The following is a 24,113-nucleotide window of genomic DNA, read 5'->3' as shown; positions in this document are numbered from 1 at the left end:
TTATAGATATGAACTGATGAGATTTATTACGATGTACTGCAGGATTTTTCCACTTTAGGTCCACATGCATTGTAGATTTTGGGACTTGGACATTTGAATTCTGTAACAAAAATCAATGACAAGATTAATGGCCCTTTCAGATACAATATAGAGTAGGTGGCCAACCAAAATGTGCTTTCTACTGTCGCGAGCGCCACTGCCACCATGTCTGCAAAGTGCATTTGCAGCTTTTGACAGCTGAGTGGTGCTTTAACCACAAGTTATCAAACAAATGCATCAAAGCACTTTTTCGCAAATAGCCATCAGCTTTGCCTCACATATGTGTTACATTTGATGGCTACAGTCAGGAAGAATAAAAGAAAAACACTGTAGTTAAAATCTTTAATTTTAACAGATGAAAATTTAGTAGGCCTACTTAAAAGTTATTTGCGTTTCACAAATTCAAGCAGGATAAATGTCAAACCTATTAGCCTATGCATATATTTACTCTATTACTATAATACTATAATTATTTGTACAATAATGTTTAACTTAACCTGCTTTGTATGAGAGTCATGCATCCATTTAATCTTGATCAAGAACAACTAATGATCAATCATTTGGAGCGACATCGGCGTTAGATCACTTTAACACCTCAAATAGCCTTCAGTTTACATGTTATATATGACGGCATCCTTCTCTGTTGTAGACTTGTGAAGATTTATTTTTTGATGAGGGTCTCATACAGAGGGAGTGTCAGCCACATTAATAAAGTTCACAGCTTAAGTAATTTGTGGATTAATGCTTATTGGAGACACAAACAATTTCAAACGATTCAGTTCGATTTTGTGAACTGATTCAAGAATAACTGGTTAAATCGAATGATTCGTTTGCTTACCGGACATCACTACACTGCAGTGAACGTGCTCACAACAGACCCGGAAGAGAAGACAATGCTGAATAAAGTCATAGTTTTTGCTATTTTTGGACCAAAATGTATTTTCGATGCTTCAAAAAATTCTAATGGACCCTCTGATGTCACATGGACTACTTTGATGATGTTTTTCTTACCTTTCTGGACATGGACAGTATACCGTACACACAGCTTCAATGGAGGGACTGAGAGCTCTCGGACTAAATCTAAAATATCTTAAACTGTGTTCCGTAGATGAACGGAGGTCTCACGGGTTTGGAATGACATGAGGGTGAGTCATTAATGACATAATTTAAATTTTTGGGTGAACTATCCCTTTAATGTGACTATAGTGCCAAAATATGTGTAGAACTAGGCCTAGCCTATAACGTGCAACAATAAGCCACCTTCTCAATTGTTTTATTTTTTATGGCATAATTCACACAGCCTTAAATGTAATCTATACAGTTAAATGTCCAATTTTTTTTTTTTTTTTTTTTTTTTTTTTTTTACGATTTCTATTTTTTAAAGGCTCAACTTTATCCTATAAATCTTGTATTTATTATTATTATTTATTGATTTATTGATTTATTTTTATGGTGTGAGTCAGAGAAAATTGCAACACGAATAAAGTCTCATGACTGTGATAATGAATGTTTAATAACGTGCAGTAAGAGCCTTGTGTAAATTATTTTTTTTATGCAGTAGACTGCAGCCTATACGACTATATCACATTTGGAAATTAACTTTCTTAAAATTAATTTAAAATTAATTTTCTAATGATTTTTAAGGTTGTTATTATATTATATTATAAATTAATTTTTGTTTTATTTTGTTATTTGTTCTCCATTTACAAAACAAATATAATTTCTGTTAGTTTGCAAACTGTCCCTTTGTGCCACCTGGCTGTATTTTCGGGAACAACTTTAACACGGGGATGACTTGCAGTTAATGCCAAGGCCCTGTGGCAGCAGTACACGCAGCGGCATTAGGCATTTTGGTTGGCTACCAACTGTATATTATAATATCAAGAATTACAACAGTGAAAGCACAATCAAATGCATACACACAATACACGTTAATGTTACTACAATCATGAGTGTTTTTGTGAGTTTACCACATAGCCCTTCGAGGACAAGTGAGCTCCTCCAGTCCACACAGATAGATTTCTGGCCACATAAATGTGCATAGGCCTCCATACTAGCACAGGCAAGAGATACATTTCCGCTGAATACGTCATGTTTACATGTCTCGTAATATTCCCAGTAGGCAACGGCATCATGGCAGCTGTTAAACACACTTTGAACAAAATCCAAACCCACCAAAAAATCAATTTCACTGATCTTAATGGAGAATAATTAAACAAAAACAGGTGACTTCGCCTTACTTGGTCTTAAAGATTTCACAGATATGTGGAGGTGTAGTTGGAGTTGGATATGTCGCAGTAGGTTCAGTTATTATACAGTCTGTGGGGACCACTGAAAACTTCCGCATGTTCTCACATGTTTGGTTAATTGTTCCATTAGGAAAACTGCATTCATTTATGGTGTGGTTGCCACAATATCCTACAAATTATAAACAGAATAAATATATATATATATATATATATATATATATATATATATATATATATATATATATATATATATATAACAGATGCACAAGTCAAATTGTATATTTTTTTTAGCTGCAAAGAATGAGGATGAAGAAGGAAAAATTCAGCAATAACCAATAAATACTCAGGTTGAGTCATCAGATAAAAAATTTAGATACTCTTTTAAGAAAATGAATTAAGTAACTAAACATTTTATTATTCTTGCTGAAGGTGGTTTTCTAATTAAACTGAGTTGTATTAAAAGTATGCTTCAGTCAAGGCATGTCAAACTTCATTGATATTTCAATTTTGTCATACAAAATCTACAAATTACTTTCTTTTATTATGTAAAACCTCTATTAATGCTCAGTTGCATTTGCTGCAGAATAAGATTGGTACTCACCACATGATCCCCGCGTATTATTATTGAAGTAGGAGAATGGGAGTGTGATTTGGATGTATGAAGCACTAACTATAATCTGAGTGTTGATTTCAGAGATGTTTAGAGTCACTTGTATGTCAGTAGTGGTGATGATGATGTTATCGGTTATATATGTTGGATTCTTCTCTTCATCATTAACATAGACCTAAGGGAGATATTTATGATAAATGATGTAATACTATGTATTACATGAACTTTCTGTAGAACAGTATTGCACTGTAAACTCATATTGGCACTGCAAAAAAATAAGGCTTTTTTAAAATGCTTTTTGGATATTTTTAAATAGAGGTCTGCATTCCCTCAGTAACCACAGGACCTGCCTGGCTTTTTCTGTAGTACAGTAATAAATCTCTGAGTTGAAAATAGGATTGGACAGTACTTCTGTGATTTTTGGGTAAAAGTGGGTTTTGTGGGTCAGACTGTTCCCTTGTATTTAAAAAATTGTATATTCTTGATAATAGAAAGTATAACGTATAAAGTTAATATGTATGTATGAAAAAAACTGTCGAGAATAATTGAAAAAGTAAGCCAACTTGGTGAAGTGAGTATTCTCAACAATAGATTTTTAATTCTACTCAATAAAGATACTTTGTTGAGCCAGTGTAAATTTGTTTGTTCATGTAATGCTGATTTTCTTATTTTACTAATAGAAAAATTATTGTCACCACAACTGAAACAACATCTACCATCATTAAGGTAATTCATATTTTTCTGTTTCCTGGAGAAAAAAAATAAAATGTAAGAAGTCACCACATTATCAGATTTATGATTATTTACAAATGATAAACATGAAAAGCTAAATTAGTTTAATAAGCAGACAATATTGTCTTTGTTTGCAAGACAATTTACGACTTAGTTTCAACAATATTCAATTTTTAATTAAGACAACTGTTTGACTAGTTTGGGCAACATTTGGAGTAATTTTGTTGGTCTGACAATATTTTTGTAGTTTACTTAAAAATCCAGTGCAGACCTAGTTTTAAATGCTTAGCAAGAGAATGTGAGATTTTATAAACAAATTTGTCTGAATATACTTACATGGACCACTTTATTTTTGTCGCTTGCCAGCGTGATATTGTAGGATTTGTATTTCACAATCACATACTCTGGACAAGCAAGATGTTTTATAGGATCACAATAATAGTTTTTAACATCGACACTGATATTGTATTTTGGGATGATTTCTTGGAACAAAACATGAGTGCAGTTTCCTTGGATACCATAGTAATGCCCATCAAAAGTTCTGTAATGAGTGTCAGCCCAGGTCATGCACGAACCTGTTGGCTCAGAAGACAAGTTAAATATAAGTTAAATATAAACACAAGAATTCAATATAATGCACTGACAATGCCATTCTAGATAGCACATTTAAAATCAATAATAATAAAAAAAACATCTTAATATGATATAAACTCACATTGACACTCATATTTATAGCAGCAGCCATTGTTATAATACACCTTCACAGGATCCGCGCTGTCAAAACATTTAGGTATTGCAGGTATAGGGTCACATCTTACAGGTTCTGAGATTACTTGTCCACCTTTGCACGTTTTGATAGTGCATTTATCTGTCTGTTATAAATAAAAGAGTACAATTGATGATGAAAAGTTAATAAAACGAAAAGTCAAAGTAATAGAATAATACACCGCAACCACAATTTAACTCATTTAAACTGGTATGTATGTGAGAAATAGTATGTGAGAATAGATTCTAGCTTCTCTTATTACCGTGCTGAATGGAATATCCACAATATTACAGGAGGAGTTGCAATAAATATAGCACTGATCATTCGTTGACCCTATCATTGACCCTGATATTGTTGACCCTATAATTATAATCAAAGATTTGCAAAGGAAAGAAAGATTAAATCATTAGAGTTTAGAAGTTAAACATTTTTTTAAAAAATCATGACAATTTCAATGTGACTATAAACAGAGCTGGGTAGTAAAAGAGTACATGTAATCTGGATTACATAATCAGATTCCAAAACAAAAGTACTTGTAATGAGAGCAGGCTAAACTACTTTTTATAATCCAGTTACATTTACTGGATTACATGATTACATATTATTTGCACAATGGTAATAAATCGTTCACAATTCATTGATTGTCCTAAGTTTCTTTTTTTTAAAACCTTCATATTTTTTTCCAAATAAACCTGCCACTTATATACATTCGTGATTCTTTGAGTTTATCCAGCGGAGAGGGGGAGGGGTGTCAGAATCACGCTCAGAATAAATGAGCAACAAGATCATGGAAAATGGAGGGGAACGCAGCGTGACTGAACATTACTGGATGTTCAGACATAATTTCATTTTTAAAGAAAGACGCAGGAAAAATTTCACTATTCAGTGTAAACTCTGACTACCTAGGATTAATTTGCTGTCCACAGAAATCTTTGACCTAGCAAAGTTGTTGCTGAGAATTTTGTGTTCTTTAATATATCTTTGTAATGTTGATTTTTTTTTTTTCTCATTGTTACTACCTTATGCACTTCGGGCCCTATTTTAACGATCTGAAACGCAAGTGTCAAAGCGCGAAGTGCAAGTAACTTTGTGGGCGGGTCTCGGCGCTGTTGCTATTTTCCCGGCGGGATAAATGGCTCTTGCGCCTGGCGCAAATCTAAAGTGGGTTGGTCTGAAGTAGCTTCATTATTCATAGGTGTGGTTTGGGCGTAACGTGAAATAAACCAATCAGAGCGTCATCCAACATTCCCTTTAAAAGCAGGTGCGCAAGTTCCATTATGGATTGCTATTATTATGGCGTATTTACCAGGCGCACGCCAGGAGCGGTTCACAGCCGAGGAGACTGGTGTTCTTGTAAGAGCAGTGAAAGACAGAGAAGTTGTGTTTTATGGGGAAGGGAGAAACATACCCAGAATAGTGTCATGATTTCCGTCATCTCGTGTGTTAATATTTTTTTAGTGTAAAAATTTATGATTTGCAAAAATAACTGTTGCATCTGTGTAGATTACATGAGCAAAGTGTATGCACGTTGTGCACGCTATACATTATGGTCAAGCATGCGCCCCTAAAATAGCATAATGATCAACGCGCAACGCGCCACTGACTTTAGACTAGTTTTTTTCTGGTCAGTGGCGCAATTGTTTAATGGAACAGCAAAATAGCACCAGGGATTGTTTGCGCCGGAAGACGCCTCCTTTTTTGCGCTGAACCGCCCAGGGAGCGCAAGTTCATTCACTAGTTTAGCGACGTGCGTCTGTGGAGGGAAAAGCACGCTTTGCGCGGGTGCAAAATAGGAATGACACATGCGTCGGTGTACAAAGTCAATTGCGCTGGGTGCAAGATAGGGCCCTTCAAGTGTTTTGAGATGAAATATTTGACTTGGAAATGGTATTTATATATTAGCCAGAGCTCGACATTAACACTTGTCTGGGACAAGTGGATTTTGTGAAGGGGGAAGTGAAAGAGAATTGTACTTGCCGACCGGACAAGTAACCTGATCAAAATTTTAATAACAAACAATAACTAGGGCGGCACAATTTGGCGAGAATGTGATTTTATTACTTTCAGTGTAAACGGTGACTAATAATGGATAATGTATTGACAGTATCAAGATCGCGTCAGTTGACTCAGTTGTCTGACTCGCGGAGAAATCAACACAAGAAGCGCAACAGCATGAACAAACATACTAGAAAAAAAAATCTAAATATTCTGTATAATACGTGCAACAACACACGACCAGAAGTGATGTTTTCCCGACTTTCAGCTCGATTGCAAATGTGATATTGATTTTATACATCTTAAGTTAAATAAACTAGTAATGTTAACTGACTTACATTTTAGAGATATTGTGGATCGATTTTATTTAATTTCAAACAAAAATAATTCTAAGCAAAGCCATGGCAGAACAGTCACACAACAGTCTTTCATTACTAAATGATTAATTTTTAAACAAGTCAATGATTCAGTGAACCATTTATAAAAACGGTTACTTGCTTCATTTGTTGAATGAATCAGCCATTTGAACGAATCAGTTGAATCAATGATTCACTCATTAAGACAGTGACTTGCCACCACCTTTTGGTGGTTTATTTTCATATTTAAAAGTATCATTGCATTTTTCCAACATTTCATATTTTGTATGTCAAAAAAAGTAAAACGTTAATCTAATAACATTATTTATGCATTTGGACAGATGGAGTTTGTTGATACTGATTTCATTTTAATAATATCAACTATAATAATTTAATGTATTGATCGTAAATGTAGACATCTACATTTAATCAGTTTAGGAAAATACTTTCCTTTATAAAGTTAAAAAGTGTAACAGCAATCTATTAAAGGCAAAAAAAAAAATGCAGATTAAAGTAATACCTGATAGAGCACTGATGAGACCGTTTCAGAATAAATTACATTTGTGCAAAAAAAAAAGTAAGTAACTTTTTTTAACTTTTTGACAAGTGAATGATTGATTGATTGATGTCAAAAATTTATGTCGAGCCCTGTATTAGCATTGTTATTGTTCTGAGTTTCATCCTCTTTAATATTCATTTTTATAATGTTGTAATTGTTTGTCTTTTTATCATTGTTACTATGCACTTAAAATTGTTTGAGATGGATAGAAATGTCATAGCTGTGTGAGTTTAGTCTTTTTCAAAATTCCTGTTTGCAATGTAGCTGTTGTTTGATGTTTTCTATTGATACAGTCTTATTCACGTCTGTTATATATATATATATATATATATATATTCTACTTAGTAGTGATATTGCTGTGAATTTCAAGTTTTTCAATATTGGTTTTCTAAATTTACTTTATTATAAGTAAATATGCTTTAAAATCATATATGTTTTTTTTTTTTTTTCAGTGTTACAAGCAAACACTAAGAGCAAGTTACATTAGTGTTAGTATTTTGGAAGTATTAACTGTCCATACATTACACTTGAAAAATAATATATTATGGCTCTTTTTGGTGAATTAAATGTATGTAATTTTTAAATATATTTTCAAAAAAGTACAAGATTAGGCTAACTGAATATATGTGATATCAAATAAGGGTTAACACAAATGTAATCTAAATGTAATTTAGATTACGTTACCAAAAAATGTGTAGCCTAAGAGATTATATTACGGACTACAAATTTTTTTATGTAATCTGTAATCTGTAACTGATTACAATTCATAAGTAATCTACCCAGCTCTGACTATAAGTCAATCTAATAAACAACATCATTTGGACTAAACAGACAAAAGAAACAAAGGTGTCACAAAAGCAGTACTCACCTGCTGCATAAGTAACATTATTGTATGTGCAGAAACATTTGGGTGTTGTAGTAAAGGATGGTGTTGTTGTGTTTTCAACCTGGGATCCAGGTGTTGTTGAACTAAGAGTGGGCCCCGTGTGCACAGTGAACCTTGTTGTAGATGGGAGTGTCACAGTGGTAGTGTTGGTAGCCACTGTAGGAGTCGTAGGCGTCACCGTGGTCGTCGTAGAGCTGGCAGTGGAAGTCTCTGTTGTCGTAGATGGCGGTGTCACAGTGGTAGACACTGTAGGAGTCTCTTTTGTCGTAGATGGCGGTGTCACAGTGGTAGTGGTGCTAGGCACTGTAGGATTCGTGGTCGTCACTGAAGTAGTGGTAGAGCTGGCAGTGGAAGTCTCTGTTGTCGTAGATGGCGGTGTCACAGTGGTAGTAGTGGTAGGCACTGTAGGAGTCGTGGTCGTCACTGTAGTAGTGGTAGAGCTGGCAGTGGAAGTCTCTTTTGTCGTAGATGGTGATGTCACAGTGGTAGTAGTGGTAGGCACAGTAGGAGTCTCTCTTGTCGTAGATGGCGGTGTCACAGTGGTAGTGGTGGTAGGCACTGTAGGAGTCATAGTCGTAGAGCTGGCAGTGGAAGTCTCTGTTGTCGTAGATGGCGGTGTCACAGTAGTAGTGGTGGTAGGCACTGTAGGACTCGTGGTCGTCACTGTAGTAGTCGTAGAACTGGCAGTGGAAGTTTCTGTTGTCGTAGATGGTGGTGTCACAGTGGTAGTGGTGCTAGGCACTGTAGAAGTCTCTGTTGTCGTAGATGGCGGTGTCACAGTGGAAATGGTGGTAGGCACTGTAGGAGTTGTAGGTGTCACTGTAGTAGTTGTAGAGCTGGCAGTCGAAGTCTCTGTAGTTGTAGTTGGCGGTGTCACAGTGGTAGTGGTGGTAGGCACTGTAGGAATAGTAGTCGTAGAGCTGGCAGTGGAAGTCTCTGTTGTCGTAGATGGCGGTGTCAAAGTGGTAGTGGTGGTAGGCACTGTAGGAGTCGTTGTCGTAGAGCTGGCAGTGGAAGTCTCTGTTGTCGTAGATGGCGGTGTCACAGAGGTAGTGGTGGTAGGCACTGTAGGAGTCTTTGTCGTAGAGCTGGCAGTGGAAGTCTCTGTTGTTGTAGATGGCGGTGTCACAGTGGTAATGGTGCTAGGCACTGTAGGAGTCGTGGTCGTCACTGTAGTAGTCGTAGAGCTGGCAGTGGAAGTCTCTGTTGTCGTAGATGGCGGTGTCACAGTGGTAGTTGTGCTAAGCACTGTAGAAGTCTCTGTTGTCGTAGATGGCGGTGTCACAGTGGTAGTGGTGGTAGGCACTGTAGGAGTCTTGGTCGTAGAGCTGGCAGTGGAAGTCTCTGTTGTTGTAGATGGCGGTGTCACAGTGGTAGTGGTGCTAGGCACTGTAGGAGTTTCTGTTGTCGTAGATGGTGGTGTCACAGTGGTAGTGGTGGTAGGCACTGTAAGAGTTGTAAAGCTGGCAGTGGAAGTCTCTTTAGTTGTAGATGGCGGTGTCACAGTGGTAGTGGTGGTAGGCACTGTAGGAGTCGTGGTTGTCACTGTAGTAGTCGTAGAGCTGGCAGTCGAAGTCTCTGTAGTTGTAGTTGGCGGTGTCACAGTGGTAGTGGTGGTAGGCACTGTAGGAGTAGTAGTCGTAAAGCTGGCAGTGGAAGTCTCTGTTGTCGTAGATGGCGGTGCCACAGTGGTAGTGGTGGTAGGCCCTGTAGGAGTCATTGTCGTAGAGCTGGCAGTGGAAGTCTCTGTTGTTGTAGATGGCGGTGCCACAGTGGTAGTGGTGGTAGGCCCTGTAGGAGTCATTGTCGTAGAGCTGGCAGTGGAAGTCTCTGTTGTTGTAGATGGTGGTGTCACAGTGGTAATGGTGCTAGGCTCTGTAGGAGTCGTGGTCGTCACTGTAGTAGTCGTAGAGCTGGCAGTGGAAGTCTCTGTTGTCGTAGATGGTGGTGTCACAGTGGTAGTGGTGCTAGGCACTGTAGAAGTCTCTGTTGTCGTAGATGGCGGTGTCACAGTGGAAATGGTGGTAGGCACTGTAGGAGTTGTAGGTGTCACTGTAGTAGTTGTAGAGCTGGCAGTCGAAGCCTCTGTAGTTGTAGTTGGCGGTGTCACAGTGGTAGTGGTGGTAGGCACTGTAGGAGTAGTAGTCGTAGAGCTGGCAGTGGAAGTCTCTGTTGTCGTAGATGGCGGTGCCTCAGTGGTAGTGGTGGTAGGCCCTGTAGGAGTCATTGTCGTAGAGCTGGCAGTGGAAGTCTCAGTGGTTGTAGATGGCGGTGTCACAGTGGTAATGGTGCTAGGCTCTGTAGGAGTCGTGGTCGTCACTGTAGTAGTCGTAGAGCTGGCAGTGGAAGTCTCTGTTGTCGTAGATGGCGGTGTCACAGTGGTAGTGGTGCTAGGCACTATAGGAGTTCCTGTTGTCGTAGATGGTGGTGTCACAGTGGTAGTGGTGGTAGGCACTGTAGGAGTCGTGGAGCTGGCAGTGGAAGTCTCTGTAGTTGTAGATGGTGGTGTCACAGTGGTAGTGGTGGTAGGCCCTGTAGGAGTCATTGTCGTAGAGCTGGCAGTGGAAGTCTCTGTTGTTGTAGATGGCGGTGTCACAGTGGTAGTGGTGCTAGGCACTATAGGAGTTCCTGTTGTCGTAGATGGTGGTGTCACAGTGGTAGTGGATGTATGCACTATAGGAGTCGTGGAGCTGGCAGTGGAAGTCTCTGTAGTTGTAGATGGTGGTGTCACAGTGGTAGTGGTGGTAGGCCCTGTAGGAGTCATTGTCGTAGAGCTGGCAGTGGAAGTCTCTGTTGTTGTAGATGGCGGTGTCACAGTGGTAATGGTGCTAGGCACTGTAGGAGTCGTGGTCGTCACTGTAGTAGTCGTAGAGCTGGAAGTGGAAGTCTCTGTTGTCGTAGATGGCGGTGTCACAGTGGTAGTGGTGCTAGGCACTATAGGAGTTCCTGTTGTCGTAGATGGTGGTGTCACAGTGGTAGTGGTGGTAGGCACTGTAGGAGTCGTAGGTGTCACTGTAGTAGTTGTAGAGCTGGCAGTCGAAGTCTCTGTAGTTGTAGTTGGCGGTGTCACAGTGGTAGTGGTGGTAGGCACTGTAGGAGTAGTAGTCGTAGAGCTGGCAGTGGAAGTCTCTGTTGTTGTAGATGGCGGTGCCACAGTGGTAGTGGTGGTAGGCCCTGTAGGAGTCATTGTCGTAGAGCTGGCAGTGGAAGTCTCTGTTGTTGTAGATGGCGGTGTCACAGTGGTAATGGTGCTAGGCTCTGTAGGAGTCGTGGTCGTCACTGTAGTAGTCGCAGAGCTGGCAGTGGAAGTCTCTGTTGTCGTAGATGGTGGAGTCACAGTGGTAGTGGTGCTAGGCACTATAGGAGTTCCTGTTGTCGTAGATGGTGGTGTCACAGTGGTAGTGGATGTATGCACTATAGGAGTCGTGGAGCTGGCAGTGGAAGTCTCTGTAGTTGTAGATGGCGGTGTCACAGTGGTAGTGGTGGTAGGCACTGTAGGAGTCGTAGTCGTAGTGCTGGCAGTGGAAGTCTCTGTTGTTGTAGATGGCGGTGCCACAGTGGTAGTGGTGGTAGGCCCTGTAGGAGTCATTGTCGTAGAGCTGGCAGTGGAAGTCTCTATTGTTGTAGATGGCGGTGTCACAGTGGTAATGGTGCTAGGCTCTGTAGGAGTCGTGGTCGTCACTGTAGTAGTCGTAGAGCTGGCAGTGGAAGTCTCTGTTGTCGTAGATGGTGGTGTCACAGTGGTTGTGGTGCTAGGCACTGTAGAAGTCTCTGTTGTCGTAGATGGCGGTGTCACAGTGGAAATGGTGGTAGGCACTGTAGGAGTTGTAGGTGTCACTGTAGTAGTTGTAGAGCTGGCAGTCGAAGTCTCTGTAGTTGTAGTTGGCGGTGTCACAGTGGTAGTGGTGGTAGGCACTGTAGGAGTAGTAGTCGTAGAGCTGGCAGTGGAAGTCTCTGTTGTCGTAGATGGCGGTGCCACAGTGGTAGTGGTGGTAGGCCCTGTAGGAGTCATTGTCGTAGAGCTGGCAGTGGAAGTCTCTGTTGTTGTAGATGGCGGTGTCACAGTGGTAATGGTGCTAGGCTCTGTAGGAGTCGTGGTCGTCACTGTAGTAGTCGTAGAGCTGGCAGTGGAAGTCTCTGTTGTCGTAGATGGTGGTGTCACAGTGGTAGTGGTGCTAGGCACTATAGGAGTTCCTGTTGTCGTAGATGGTGGTGTCACAGTGGTAGTGGATGTATGCACTATAGGAGTCGTGGAGCTGGCAGTAGAAGTCTCTGTAGTTGTAGATGGCGGTGTCACAGTGGTTTTGGTGGTAGGCACTATAGGAGTCGCAGTCGTAGAGCTGGCAGTGGAAGTCTCTGTTGTCGAAGATGGCGGTATCACAGTGGTAGTGGTGGTAGGCAGTGTAGGAGTCATTGTCGTAGAGCTGGCAGTGGAAGTCCCTGTTGTCGTAGATGGCGGTGTCACAGTGGAAGTGGAGGTAGGCACTGTAGGAGTTCTAGGTGTCACTGTAGTAGTTGTAGAGCTGGCAGTGGAAGTCTCTGTAGTTGTAGTTGGCGGTGTCACAGTGGTAGTGGTGGTAGGCACTGTAGGAGTCATAGTCGTAGAGCTGGCAGGGGAAGTCTCTGTTGTCGTAGATGGTGGTGTCACAGTGGTAGTGGTGGTAGGCACTGTAGGAGTCATTGTCGTAGAGCTGGCAGTGGAAGTCTCTGTTGTTGTAGATGGCGGTGTCACAGTGGTAATGGTGCTAGGCACTGTAGGAGTTGTGGTCGTCACTGTAGTAGTCGTAGAGCTGGAAGTGGAAGTCTCTGTTGTCGTAGATGGCGGTGTCACAGTGGTAGTGGTGCTAGGCACTATAGGAGTTCCTGTTGTCGTAGATGGTGGTGTCACAGTGGTAGTGGTGGTAGGCACTGTAGGAGTCGTAGGTGTCACTGTAGTAGTTGTAGAGCTGGCAGTCGAAGTCTCTTTAGTTGTAGTTGGCGGTGTCACATTGGTAGTGGTGGTAGGCACTGTAGGAGTAGTAGTCGTAGAGCTGGCAGTGGAAGTCTCTGTTGTCGTAGATGGCGGTGCCACAGTGGTAGTGGTGGTAGGCCCTGTAGGAGTCATTGTCGTAGAGCTGGCAGTGGAAATCTCTGTTGTTGTAGATGGCGGTGTCACAGTGATAATGGTGCTAGGCTCTGTAGGAGTCGTGGTCGTCACTGTAGTAGTCGCAGAGCTGGCAGTGGAAGTCTCTGTTGTCGTAGATGGTGGTGTCACAGTGGTAGTGGTGCTAGGCACTATAGGAGTTCCTGTTGTCGTAGATGGTGGTGTCACAGTGGTAGTGGATGTATGCACTATAGGAGTCGTGGAGCTGGCAGTGGAAGTCTCTGTAGTTGTAGATGGCGTTGTCACAGTGGTAGTGGTGGTAGGCACTGTAGGAGTCGTAGTCGTAGAGCTGGCAGTGGAAGTCTCTGTTGTTGTAGATGGCGGTGCCACAGTGGTAGTGGTGGTAGGCTCTGTAGGAGTCGTGGTCGTCACTGTAGTAGTCGTAGAGCTGGCAGTGGAAGTCTCTGTTGTCGTAGATGGTGGTGTCACAGTGGTTGTGGTGCTAGGCACTGTAGAAGTCTCTGTTGTTGTAGATGGCGGTGTCACAGTGGAAATGGTGGTAGGCACTGTAGGAGTTGTAGGTGTCACTGTAGTAGTTGTAGAGCTGGCAGTCGAAGTCTCTGTAGTTGTAGTTGGCGGTGCCACAGTGGTAGTGGTGGTAGGCACTGTAGGAGTAGTAGTTGTAGAGCTGGCAGTGGAAGTCTCTGTTGTCGTAGATGGCGGTGCCACAGTGGTAGTGGTGGTAGGCCCTGTAGGAGTCATTGTCGTAGAGCTGGCAGTGGAAGTCTCTGTTGTTGTAGATGGCGGTGTCACAGTGGTAATGGTGCTAGGCTCTGTAGGAGTCGTGGTCGTCACTGTAGTAGTCGTAGAGCTGGCAGTGGAAGTCTCTGTTGTCGTAGATGGTGGTGTCACAGTGGTAGTGGTGCTAGGCACTATAGGAGTTCCTGTTGTCGTAGATGGTGGTGTCACAGTGGTAGTGGATGTATGCACTATAGGAGTCGTGGAGCTGGCAGTGGAAGTCTCTGTAGTTGTAGATGGCGGTGTCACAGTGGTAGTGGTGGTAGGCACTGTAGGAGTCGTAGTCGTAGAGCTGGCAGTGGAAGTCTCTGTTGTCGAAGATGGCGGTATCACAGTGGTAGTGGTGGTAGGCAGTGTAGGAGTCATTGTCGTAGAGCTGGCAGTGGAAGTCCCTGTTGTCGTAGATGGCGGTGTCACAATGGAAGTGGAGGTAGGCACTGTAGGAGTTCTAGGTGTCACTGTAGTAGTTGTAGAGCTGGCAGTGGAAGTCTCTGTAGTTGTAGTTGGCGGTGTCACAGTGGTAGTGGTGGTAGGCACTGTAGGAGTCGTAGTGGTAGAGCTGGCAGTGGAATTCTCTGTAGTTGTAGATGGCGGTGTCACAGTGGTAGTGCTGGTAGGCACTGTAGGAGTCCTAATCGTAGAGCTGGCAGTGGAAGTCTCTGTTGTAGTAGATGGTGGTGTCACAGTGGTAGTGGTGCTAGGTAGTGTAGGAGTCCTAATCGTAGAGCTGACAGTTGAAGTCTCTGTTGTAGTAGATGGCGGTGTCACAGTGGTAGAAGTTGTAGGCACTGTAATAGTCGTAGGCGTCACCTTAGTAGTTGTAGAGCTGGCAGTGGAAGTCTCTGTTGTCGTAGATGGCGGTGTCACAGTGGTAGTGGTGGTAGGCACTGTAGGAGTCGTAGTCGTAGAGCTGGCAGTGGAAGTCTCCGTTGTCGTAGATGGCGGTGTCACAGTGGTAGTGGTGGTAGGCACTGTAGGAGTCGTAGTTGTAGAGCTGACAGTGGAAGTCTCTGTTGTCGTAGATGGCGGTGTCACATTGGTAGTGGAGGTAGGCACTGTAGGAATCGTAGTCGTAGAGCTGGCAGTGGAAGTCTCTGTTGTCGTAGATGGCGGTGTCACAGTGGTAGTGGTGGTAGGCACTGTAGGAGTCGTAGGCGTCACCGTAGTAGTTGTAGAGCTGGCAGTGGAAGTCTCTGTTGTCGTAGATGGCGGTCTCACAGTGGTAGTGGTGGTAGGCACTGTAGGAGTCGTGGAGCTGGCAGTGGAAGTCTCTGTAGTTGTAGATGGCGGTGTCACAGTGGTAGTGGTGGTAGGCGATTTAGGAGTCGTAGTTGTCACCGTAGTACAATTATATATTCTTATTTTCCCATTTTCTTTACATTCAATGCATTTTCCTTCCTCATATGAGTGGTCCACAGTTAATCCAGGGATTTGAATATTGTTATGGGTACAGTTACAAATTTTAACACATTTCATGGTTTCATACGAAAAATATGGAGTTTCTGGAGGGCACTTAGGAAAACATCCTAGGCAAACAATAAAAGAATTAAAGGAAGACACAAATATTTTATTAACAGTCTTGATTTAGTTTTGATTTAGTATTTTTTGGTGTGTAATTTAGAAATTATAGAAATATGGAAATATGCTGCAACATGATTTTCTTATGAAACAAATATAACATTGAAACTTGAACTTAAATTTAAGGCAAACAGTATATGTATGGTAAAATGTAAAACACACAAATTGCATCTTTAAAGTACAATTTGATGTCAGCAAGTTAGCAAAACATGTCCTGAGTATTAAAAAAAATATGTCTAACCTTCAAGCAAAGGAATTTGATCAGAGCAATTTCCTGAGGGGTTTTCGCAGGTTATCAGGCAGGCAGATTCACAGGCTTTATAATGCCACTCACATGTTGTTTCATCAGGGTTGTAGAAGTCACAGAATAAAGCTGAAAAAACAACCACTTGAGTCAGGACAATGGAAACATTTATAGTAGACATCAAATCATCAAAGTTTATTTAAATTTGTAGAAGAGTAAAATAAACACTTACATATAGTGTGTTGTGTATGTTTAAAGGCAATAGTAAAATATTTACTGACATTTAGGATATATTAGCACTTACGGCAAATGCTTGGGCTCCGCCATTTCACGCAAACCCCCATTTTACGACATTCAGCAGCGTAAGCTGCTACTGCAGTACAGAAACAATCACAGTCACCCCCAGTGTCACATGTACAGGTGTCACTTACACAGTCTTCATAGTATGGAACAGAATCCACCTAGGAGTTAAAAAAAAAAAAAAAAACTGAATATTTCATAGATTCTATCATGTTTTTTCTTTTTCATGTCACATTTTTGCTTGATTTTCTTCCTTATACTGTAGATATATTATGTAGGGATATGCTGGTACTAATACCGGTACCGAACGGTACTCGGCCAAATTACAAATGGAAGTGATCATCCTTATTCCTTTGGAGTGGAGACTTTGGGATTAGTAGGGCACATGTGTGCCATTAAGTAGTCATTAGGAATGCACTTTGCCAAAGGAGCAACATAATTTCCTCATTATCTTCAGTCGGGATGTTCCCGTGACAATGCAGCATGTGTCCGTCAGCAGATTCGCTGATGGACACCAACATAAAAACAATATACATTTTATATTTTACTTAATTAGTTTTTATATATTTTATAAAGCATATTTTTTAACTTTTTTTTAAATATAAAATGCATGTTTATTTGGAACAGTTATGCTAACAACAAGAAAAACATTTTTGACAGTAAAACAGCGAAATCTGCTGACAGACACATGCTGCCGTTGTCATGTGAACATGCCAGCTGAAGATAATGAGGAAATTATGTCAGTTCTTTTGCAAAGTGCATTTCTAACTACTTAAAGGCATGTTCCCTACTCACTCCAAAGTCCCAACTCCAAGGGGATAGGGATGATCACTTAAATTTGGAATTTGCCTGGGAACCATTCGGTACCGATACTAGTACTGGCACATATATATATATATACTTTTTGCTTTTTATGTGTATATTTATTTATGAAATCAAGGATGGTTGAACAACATGTCAAATAATTTCTCATGTACAGACAAAGATAAAAGCAGAAGGTCCAAATTTGGCTTATTTTATTTTGGCTTATTTACAAGTGTAATTTCTGTGCCACTAGTGGTACCAAAAAGCATTGTATAAATAATGATTATTTTTAAACTCTATCTGCCAATGGTCAGTTGAATGTATGTGAACTTCAACAAAAAATTGCACATCACATGTAACTACCGTAGAAAATAGTTTATACTGTTACTTACAAGTGCATGGCAATTTTTAAAGACATCACTTCTTATGATGTTGCATCGTTTTTCAGCCCAGACATTCCGATGTAAATTTTCTTTACAAAAGTCTATCATGTTTGTCAAATCTGGGCAGTCGGGATTCGCTTTCCAGCTATTTCCAAAATCTTTTGGATCCGTCACCACTTCGCCATTATGCTTCATAAATTCATTGTTTGCATTACCATCAAAGTTTCCACACAGTCCACACACCTTGCCCTGCCATAGAGATCATGTAGATGTTTAGGTGAGTGATGAACAAATGGTAAAATGTAAAGGTGTACCTTTAAGGACTGCATACCTTAAATTTCGGATTGAGTTGGAGTGTCAAACTTGTTTTATTGTCCCAGATTAAGTTCAAAAGATCTTCGATCTCTGTGACAATATATATCCCAGCAGAATGGATCTTATATCGGTGATCAGTGCTATTGCTCTCAACAACTTTGACTCCATCCTCTGATAAAAGTATCTCAGATCTCTGCAGGATTAGAACAGTGAGTATTAAAACACTCTCTATAACTCCAATATATGTAACTGGATATCTCTCTCATATGACACATGTTGCAAGGTCGCAGATTATATCACAAATTTCTCAAACATTTCTTTATATACATGTATACATTAGTTATATGCATGTTACATACTTTTACACGTTTTCTAATACTACATTCAAGCTTAGTTTGATCTATGAAATAACCTCACCCCAAATTTGAGACTGATAGACTTGCAGATGGTGTTGGTGGTCTCACATAGTTTGTTCTGTGTGACAAGGCTGAAGGAGAGAGTCTGGTTCATATTGCAGTTATCCTAGAGGGGTCACAAACAGTAACATGTCAGGCCGTGAAGAAGTTGCCACAGATGGGTAACTTCACTAAACAGTTGCAATACTTTTGCAAGTTGAAATACAAGTTAACTGAATTCTTTGTTTTTGTTTTCTTCTTTTACTTTTTCTTACTTTCCTTTGCTTTATCTTTATTATTGAATCACTGAGTTATTGTCTTAAGAACAATCCTATCAGGTCAATTCATCAGGTCATTTTAGTGCAATTTGTTAATCAATTCATTAGATTTATGGAAAAAAATAGGCTTGTGTCAGAATGGGCATTGATTTCTTGAGTTCAAAATAATGAAGAACAATATGGTTTAATTAAATGTAGTTAAGTAAAAAGTATATTATTACCCCTTGGAACGCAGAAAAAGTAAGAGTTTAAAATACAATGTAAAACATACAGATACTTTAAAAATGTATTAAAGTTTAGTAACACAATTAAAGAACACAGACATGGATAAACATACACGGGCTATGGTGTGTTCGCATTCTCTGTAAAGGGAGTATCTCTTGCCATCAAAAGTCCTGAAATGACCTTCACCGTAGATGGTACAGGTGCCGTAGCACGCATTTTCAGTACATTTCCATATCCCATTTTTGCATATGCTGAAATATTAAACATACAAATTATTAATACTGTTCTTATCAATATTAAAGTGCCTGGAAATACCTGTTTCAGCATCAGTTCATTAGAAAAGCTAAGAGGGAAGACAACATGGTAGCGGCTTCTGAATCAGTCAGTCAGTCAGTGCTCCTGTAGCTCAATTGGTAGAGCATTGCGTTATCAAGCATAAGGTTGGGGGTTCAATTCCCCCGGGAACACATGACAGGTAAAAATTGATATCCTGAATGCACTCTAAGTCACTTTGGATAAAAGCATCTGCTAAATGCATAAATTTAAATGTAATTTTTAATTTCAGTCAGTTTTATTTTTATTTATTTTTTATGTTATTGGGTCAAAAAAAAGCTTGCTACAAAATGAACAACTATATTATACACAGTAAACTCAAAGCATATTACACAAATGTACATATCTTGTGAAAGCTATGATTTAAAGTACTTTCAAACTGGTCATGAGCAGCTGTGTCCCTCATAGTGAAATGAATAATTTAAATGAATACTGTATAATGAATACTGTATATGAATATATCCACATAAAACAAATGATGCCCATTACTTATCACAGGGAAAAAACTGGAGGCCATTGTAAGATTAGGCTTGTTCGAGATGAACTACACTACGCTGTCACCAGCTGGCAAGAGTAGCTGCTTGCAGTCGGGACAGAGTTAAAAGTGGAGACGTTAAGTCAAGGTGTTTGCATACTCTTATCACAGATGAAGTGAATTAAATGCAATATTTGTCAAATACACAGACATTTTATATACTGCTTAAAGGGGGGGTGAAATGCTATTTCATGCATACTGAGTTTTTTACACTGTTAAAGAGTTGGATTCCCATGCTAAACATGGACAAAGTTTCAAAAATTAAGTTGTACGTTCCGGTTTGTCACAAGTTTCGGAAAGTTTTTTTTTCGAGTATGGGTGTGTGTGACGTTAGATGGAGCGGAATTTCCTTATATGGGTCCTAAGGGCACTTCTGCCGGAACAGAGCGCGCTCCCATATAGCAGAGAGCAGAGACATTCACTGATCAGAGCGAGAGCGAAATGTCACAAAATAAGTGTGTTTTTGGTTGCCAGGGCAAGACAACCCTGCACAGATTACCAAAAAAAAAAAAAGCATTAAGGGACCAGTGGATGGAGTTTATTTTTACAGAGCATCAACAGAGTTGTGCAAGTGTTTTTGTTTGTTCCCTGCATTTCGAAGATGCTTGTTTTACAAACAAGGCCCAGTTTTACGCCGGATTTGCGTATCGTTTATTTCTTAAGGATAATGCAGTCCCAACGAAAAAGGGTCACGATCGTGTGTTGGTACCGCAGGCGGTGAGTAAAACTGCTTCAAATATCTCTGTGTTGTTAACTTAACTATCGGCGCATAAGCACATCAAGTAAACAACATGCGATGTTGGCATCAAACTGCACTTTCCACATGTACAACTTAAAAAAAAAAAAAAAGACGACATAAAGTGGAACTTAGTCATTTTCCAAAACCGCTAAGCCAATATATACAGTTTCAATACATACTACATAGAGATGTCCTGCTGTAGTCGTTGCTGCTGCTGCCCTTGTTAAATTTCAGCCTCTGGTTCTGATTCTGGATCATAAATATACGCTGAATCTGACTGTTAGCCATGGTTTGTTTTTGATGTTTTTTTCCTCACGGTAATGTCACAGCTTCCAAACGCTCTCAACGCAAAAGCCTACTCGCGCTCGTGATTCTTTAGCTCCGCCCACACGTCACGCCTCCAGGCGCTCGTGTTTTTCCGGGAAAAAACGGTACAGAATATCTTTCTCTTATAAATATAATAAAACTAAAGACTTTTTGAAGTTATGAAGGATGCAGTACTACTCTATATGTACTCAAGATTAACAGGATATTGAGTGAAAACGAGCATTTCACCCCCCCCCCCCCCTTTAATACAGTACCATCTGTTCGTGAATGAAGTTCAACATAAACATATACTATTTAAATTCCAATGGGGGGGGGTAAAATAAATGCTAATAGAAGTGTTTTTTGATAAACGTGCCTCAAACATGACTCACAAAAAAAGTTTTTACTGTTATAAAACACAGATTTGTCTATCCCCAAGAATCAAACTGACCACCCTACAGAAATCAAAACCACACGGAGGAATCAAAGCACCACATTGTTACCACTCTCTCTGGCCAATCAGCTCCAAAATATACACAAATAAAGGATCCCATCAGAAAGCACATGGCTTGACTAGATGTTGAACTAATAATTTTTAAGGACATTAACACTTCTACAATCAGACAATCAATAAGCACCACTGTATTAAAATGCAGACAATATCAGTAGCTATGACAGCCTGGAAAGTTCATCAAATCACAAACTCCCCTCTTGCACCATCTAAATACACACAGATTTGGAATAACCCAGATTTTACAGCTAACAAGAATCGACCCAATTTTAGCACATACGCAGAAAAGGGCATCACTCAACTTCAGCATATCTTTCATAACAATAACCTGGCACCATTCTCCCACTTCGTCTAGAAATACGGCATTAGGGGTAATCGTTTTTTGGAATACTCACAATCCAATCATCAGTTCAATCAAAGACTGACACTTGGACAATTAATCTAGACTTTTCCCCTTCAATCTCAGAGCTAATTGATACGTGACCCTGGCAGTGTAGGGCAAGTTACTCTGAAAATGCAATCAAATTACTGATTACTCTTTTTAAAAGTAATCATGTTACTGTTCTGATTGTGTTATTTCAAAAGTAATTAGTAATTAGTTACATTACGTTTTTTTCTCCGTGAAATTTATGAAAACCCAGCATACATGCTCCCAATAAATATTTGTAATTAAAGCATCAACATTCACAAAACACTAGTTAATTTTAACTAAAAAAAATAACTATAATTTATGTGTTTTAGATATTTTATGTTTAAATATTTCTATTTTATGGGAGTCCTGTGAGTCATTTTACTCTCTTGCATCCCGCACACACACGAGTCTCTGCATTCGCCCATCTTGTCCCGTGCTGCAATCTGCAGGTCTCTAATCCACTGAATGCACTTGACTTGACAGTAGGTGTGCTACATTTCTAGATTATAAAGCAATCGTAACTATTGTAACTATACTCTAATTACTATTTTGAAAATTAAAACGCGTTAGATTACTCTTTTACTAAAAAAAAATAATAATTAATTAAACGTTACTAAGTAATACGTTACTGCTCAACACTCGACCCTGGACCACAAAACCATCAGTGTTGGGGAAAATTACTTATAAAAGTAATGCATTACAATATTGCATTACTCCCTAAAAAAGTAACTAATCATGCTACTTAGTTATTTTACATGAAAAGTAATGTGTTACATTACCTTTCCGTTACTTTTTAAATATGAGAAGGGCTTGATTTTATTATTATTATTATTAGCAGTGCAGAATAGCACACAGTCATACAGTATTTGAGTCGGGAGTTTCTTTGACTTCTCTCTTATAGCACCGCTCTCTCACTCATTACATTCAAACACAACTGCTATTAGCTTGTGCCTCAGTTACTGACTGTATTTTCTTTATTGTTTTTAATATAAGTTCTATTTACAGCAAATGTAAAAGCCCTTTCACATCAAAAAGTGTAATGAATAAACCTCAGGCTGAAGGAAAAGTAAATTCAAGTCTGTACAGTAGAAGACAGGAGAAGAAGGTTCAACATTCTTCAGCAATAAAAAAAAAATAAGCACAATTGTTAGTTTATCTAAAGTCATTTTTGCTTATTGGTTGAACTGCATCATCAAAGGTCAACAGCAAAGACATTAGTTAATTAAATGGGATGTTATACATTTGTGTTGTTTAACATATTTAATTAATGCAGGTTTGTGTCATATTTTGACATTGCATTACACTGTTTTAATTCATTTTGATGAATACTAAACCAGTTTATTTTTGCAGGTGGGATAAATTAATGCACATTCACATTTAGTCTAGAACTACATTATGTTCACACAGAGTACACAACGCCTCTGTATCTTATGATTTCTCCCAGTATGGGGACAGGAGACTTGTCAGTCAATAAATGGGAAAGCAAAGTAACTGCCGTTAGTTTTTTGAAAATGTAACTCAGATATTTTTTTGTAAATTAAAAAGTAATGTGTTAGTTAACTAGTTACTTGAAAAAAGTTATCTAATTATTTAACTTTCATTACTTGTAATATGTTACCCCCAGCACCCCCTAAATAAATAAGCTTTCCATTGCTGTATGGTTTGTTAGGATAGGACAATATTTGGCTGAGATACAACTATTTGAAAATCTGGGATCTGAGAGTCCAAAAAAATAAAAAAAAACTGAGAAAATCGCCTTAAAAGTTGTCAAAATGAAGTTCTTAGAGATGCATATTACTAATCAAAATTTTCATTTTAATATATTTACAGTAGAAAATTTACAAAATATCTTCATGGAACATGATCTTTACTTAATATCCTAATGATTTTTGGCAAAAGAGAAAAATCTATAATTTTGACCCATTTAATGTTTTTTTTTTTTTTTTTTTTTTTTGGCTAATCCTCAAAAAAAAAACTACTCTCCCTCCAAAATATACAGAATGATATCAAAATCACAATATATATTAAGTCTACCAAATGTTAAATGGGAGTTAGATTTATCTATTACATCTTCTGGACACAAATCTTCAAAAATATCTACTTCATGACAAAAAAAATGACAACCTGCATCTTATACAGTATAACGTCTCAGTTACATATGGTAACCCTTGTTCCCTGAAGGAGGGAACTGAGACGTCACGTCGGATGACAGACGAAATTGGGATCCCTACCAACATGCCACAGGTGCTGCCCCTTCCATACAGTAGGCCTATAATAATACTGGGAAAGCATGCCCTATCATTTGGAAGAGGATACACTGCTAAACCACCTCCTCCCAGAAGGTGTTAAGTGACATTTACTCACATGGAGTAACCCAGAGGGGCCCTACTGTACATGGAAGTCTCTGAGATGGCTCATGGCAGCATCATTTAGAGACATTAGGAATGGCCTGTGCCACGGGAGGATCAAGACATGAAAGTATGTGTTTTTCAGGGACCGATATCAAGGTTCCTTGTCCGTCAGACGACTCCAGAGGCTGATATGGTAGGCTATATGCAATCATTTGGATTTTTAAATATCAAATATAGTTGATAGGAAAGTTATTACATTAAAAGAGATGGTACAGGTTTAGCCTAACATTCCATATACATCTCCCCAGTGTTCGCCTTTGTTGTTTTCCTG

At 39.5% G+C, this 24,113-nt stretch overlaps 1 protein-coding gene across 1 annotated transcript in view; it reads right to left on the bottom strand.

Moving 5' to 3' along the window:
• The window catches only part of LOC113042828 (mucin-2), a 59,758-nt gene that overhangs the window by 16,485 nt on the left and 19,160 nt on the right, over window positions 1-24,113 (bottom strand). Inside the window, exons 21-34 of the mRNA XM_026201822.1 lie at window positions 18,708-18,846; window positions 18,115-18,219; window positions 17,714-17,890; window positions 17,392-17,631; window positions 16,200-16,356; window positions 15,893-16,024; window positions 8,175-15,599; window positions 4,659-4,756; window positions 4,346-4,502; window positions 3,967-4,205; window positions 2,890-3,073; window positions 2,280-2,457; window positions 2,010-2,191; window positions 31-100 (exon numbers count right to left, since the gene is read on the bottom strand). Of these exons, the coding sequence (XP_026057607.1) occupies window positions 31-100; window positions 2,010-2,191; window positions 2,280-2,457; window positions 2,890-3,073; window positions 3,967-4,205; window positions 4,346-4,502; window positions 4,659-4,756; window positions 8,175-15,599; window positions 15,893-16,024; window positions 16,200-16,356; window positions 17,392-17,631; window positions 17,714-17,890; window positions 18,115-18,219; window positions 18,708-18,846 (9,483 nt within the window). The remainder of the gene's footprint in view (window positions 1-30; window positions 101-2,009; window positions 2,192-2,279; window positions 2,458-2,889; window positions 3,074-3,966; window positions 4,206-4,345; window positions 4,503-4,658; window positions 4,757-8,174; window positions 15,600-15,892; window positions 16,025-16,199; window positions 16,357-17,391; window positions 17,632-17,713; window positions 17,891-18,114; window positions 18,220-18,707; window positions 18,847-24,113) is intronic.

This window comes from Carassius auratus, chromosome 25, assembly GCF_003368295.1.
Source record: "Carassius auratus strain Wakin chromosome 25, ASM336829v1, whole genome shotgun sequence".
Taxonomy (NCBI): domain Eukaryota; kingdom Metazoa; phylum Chordata; class Actinopteri; order Cypriniformes; family Cyprinidae; genus Carassius; species Carassius auratus.
This window is presented reverse-complemented; position numbering and strand designations above follow the sequence as displayed.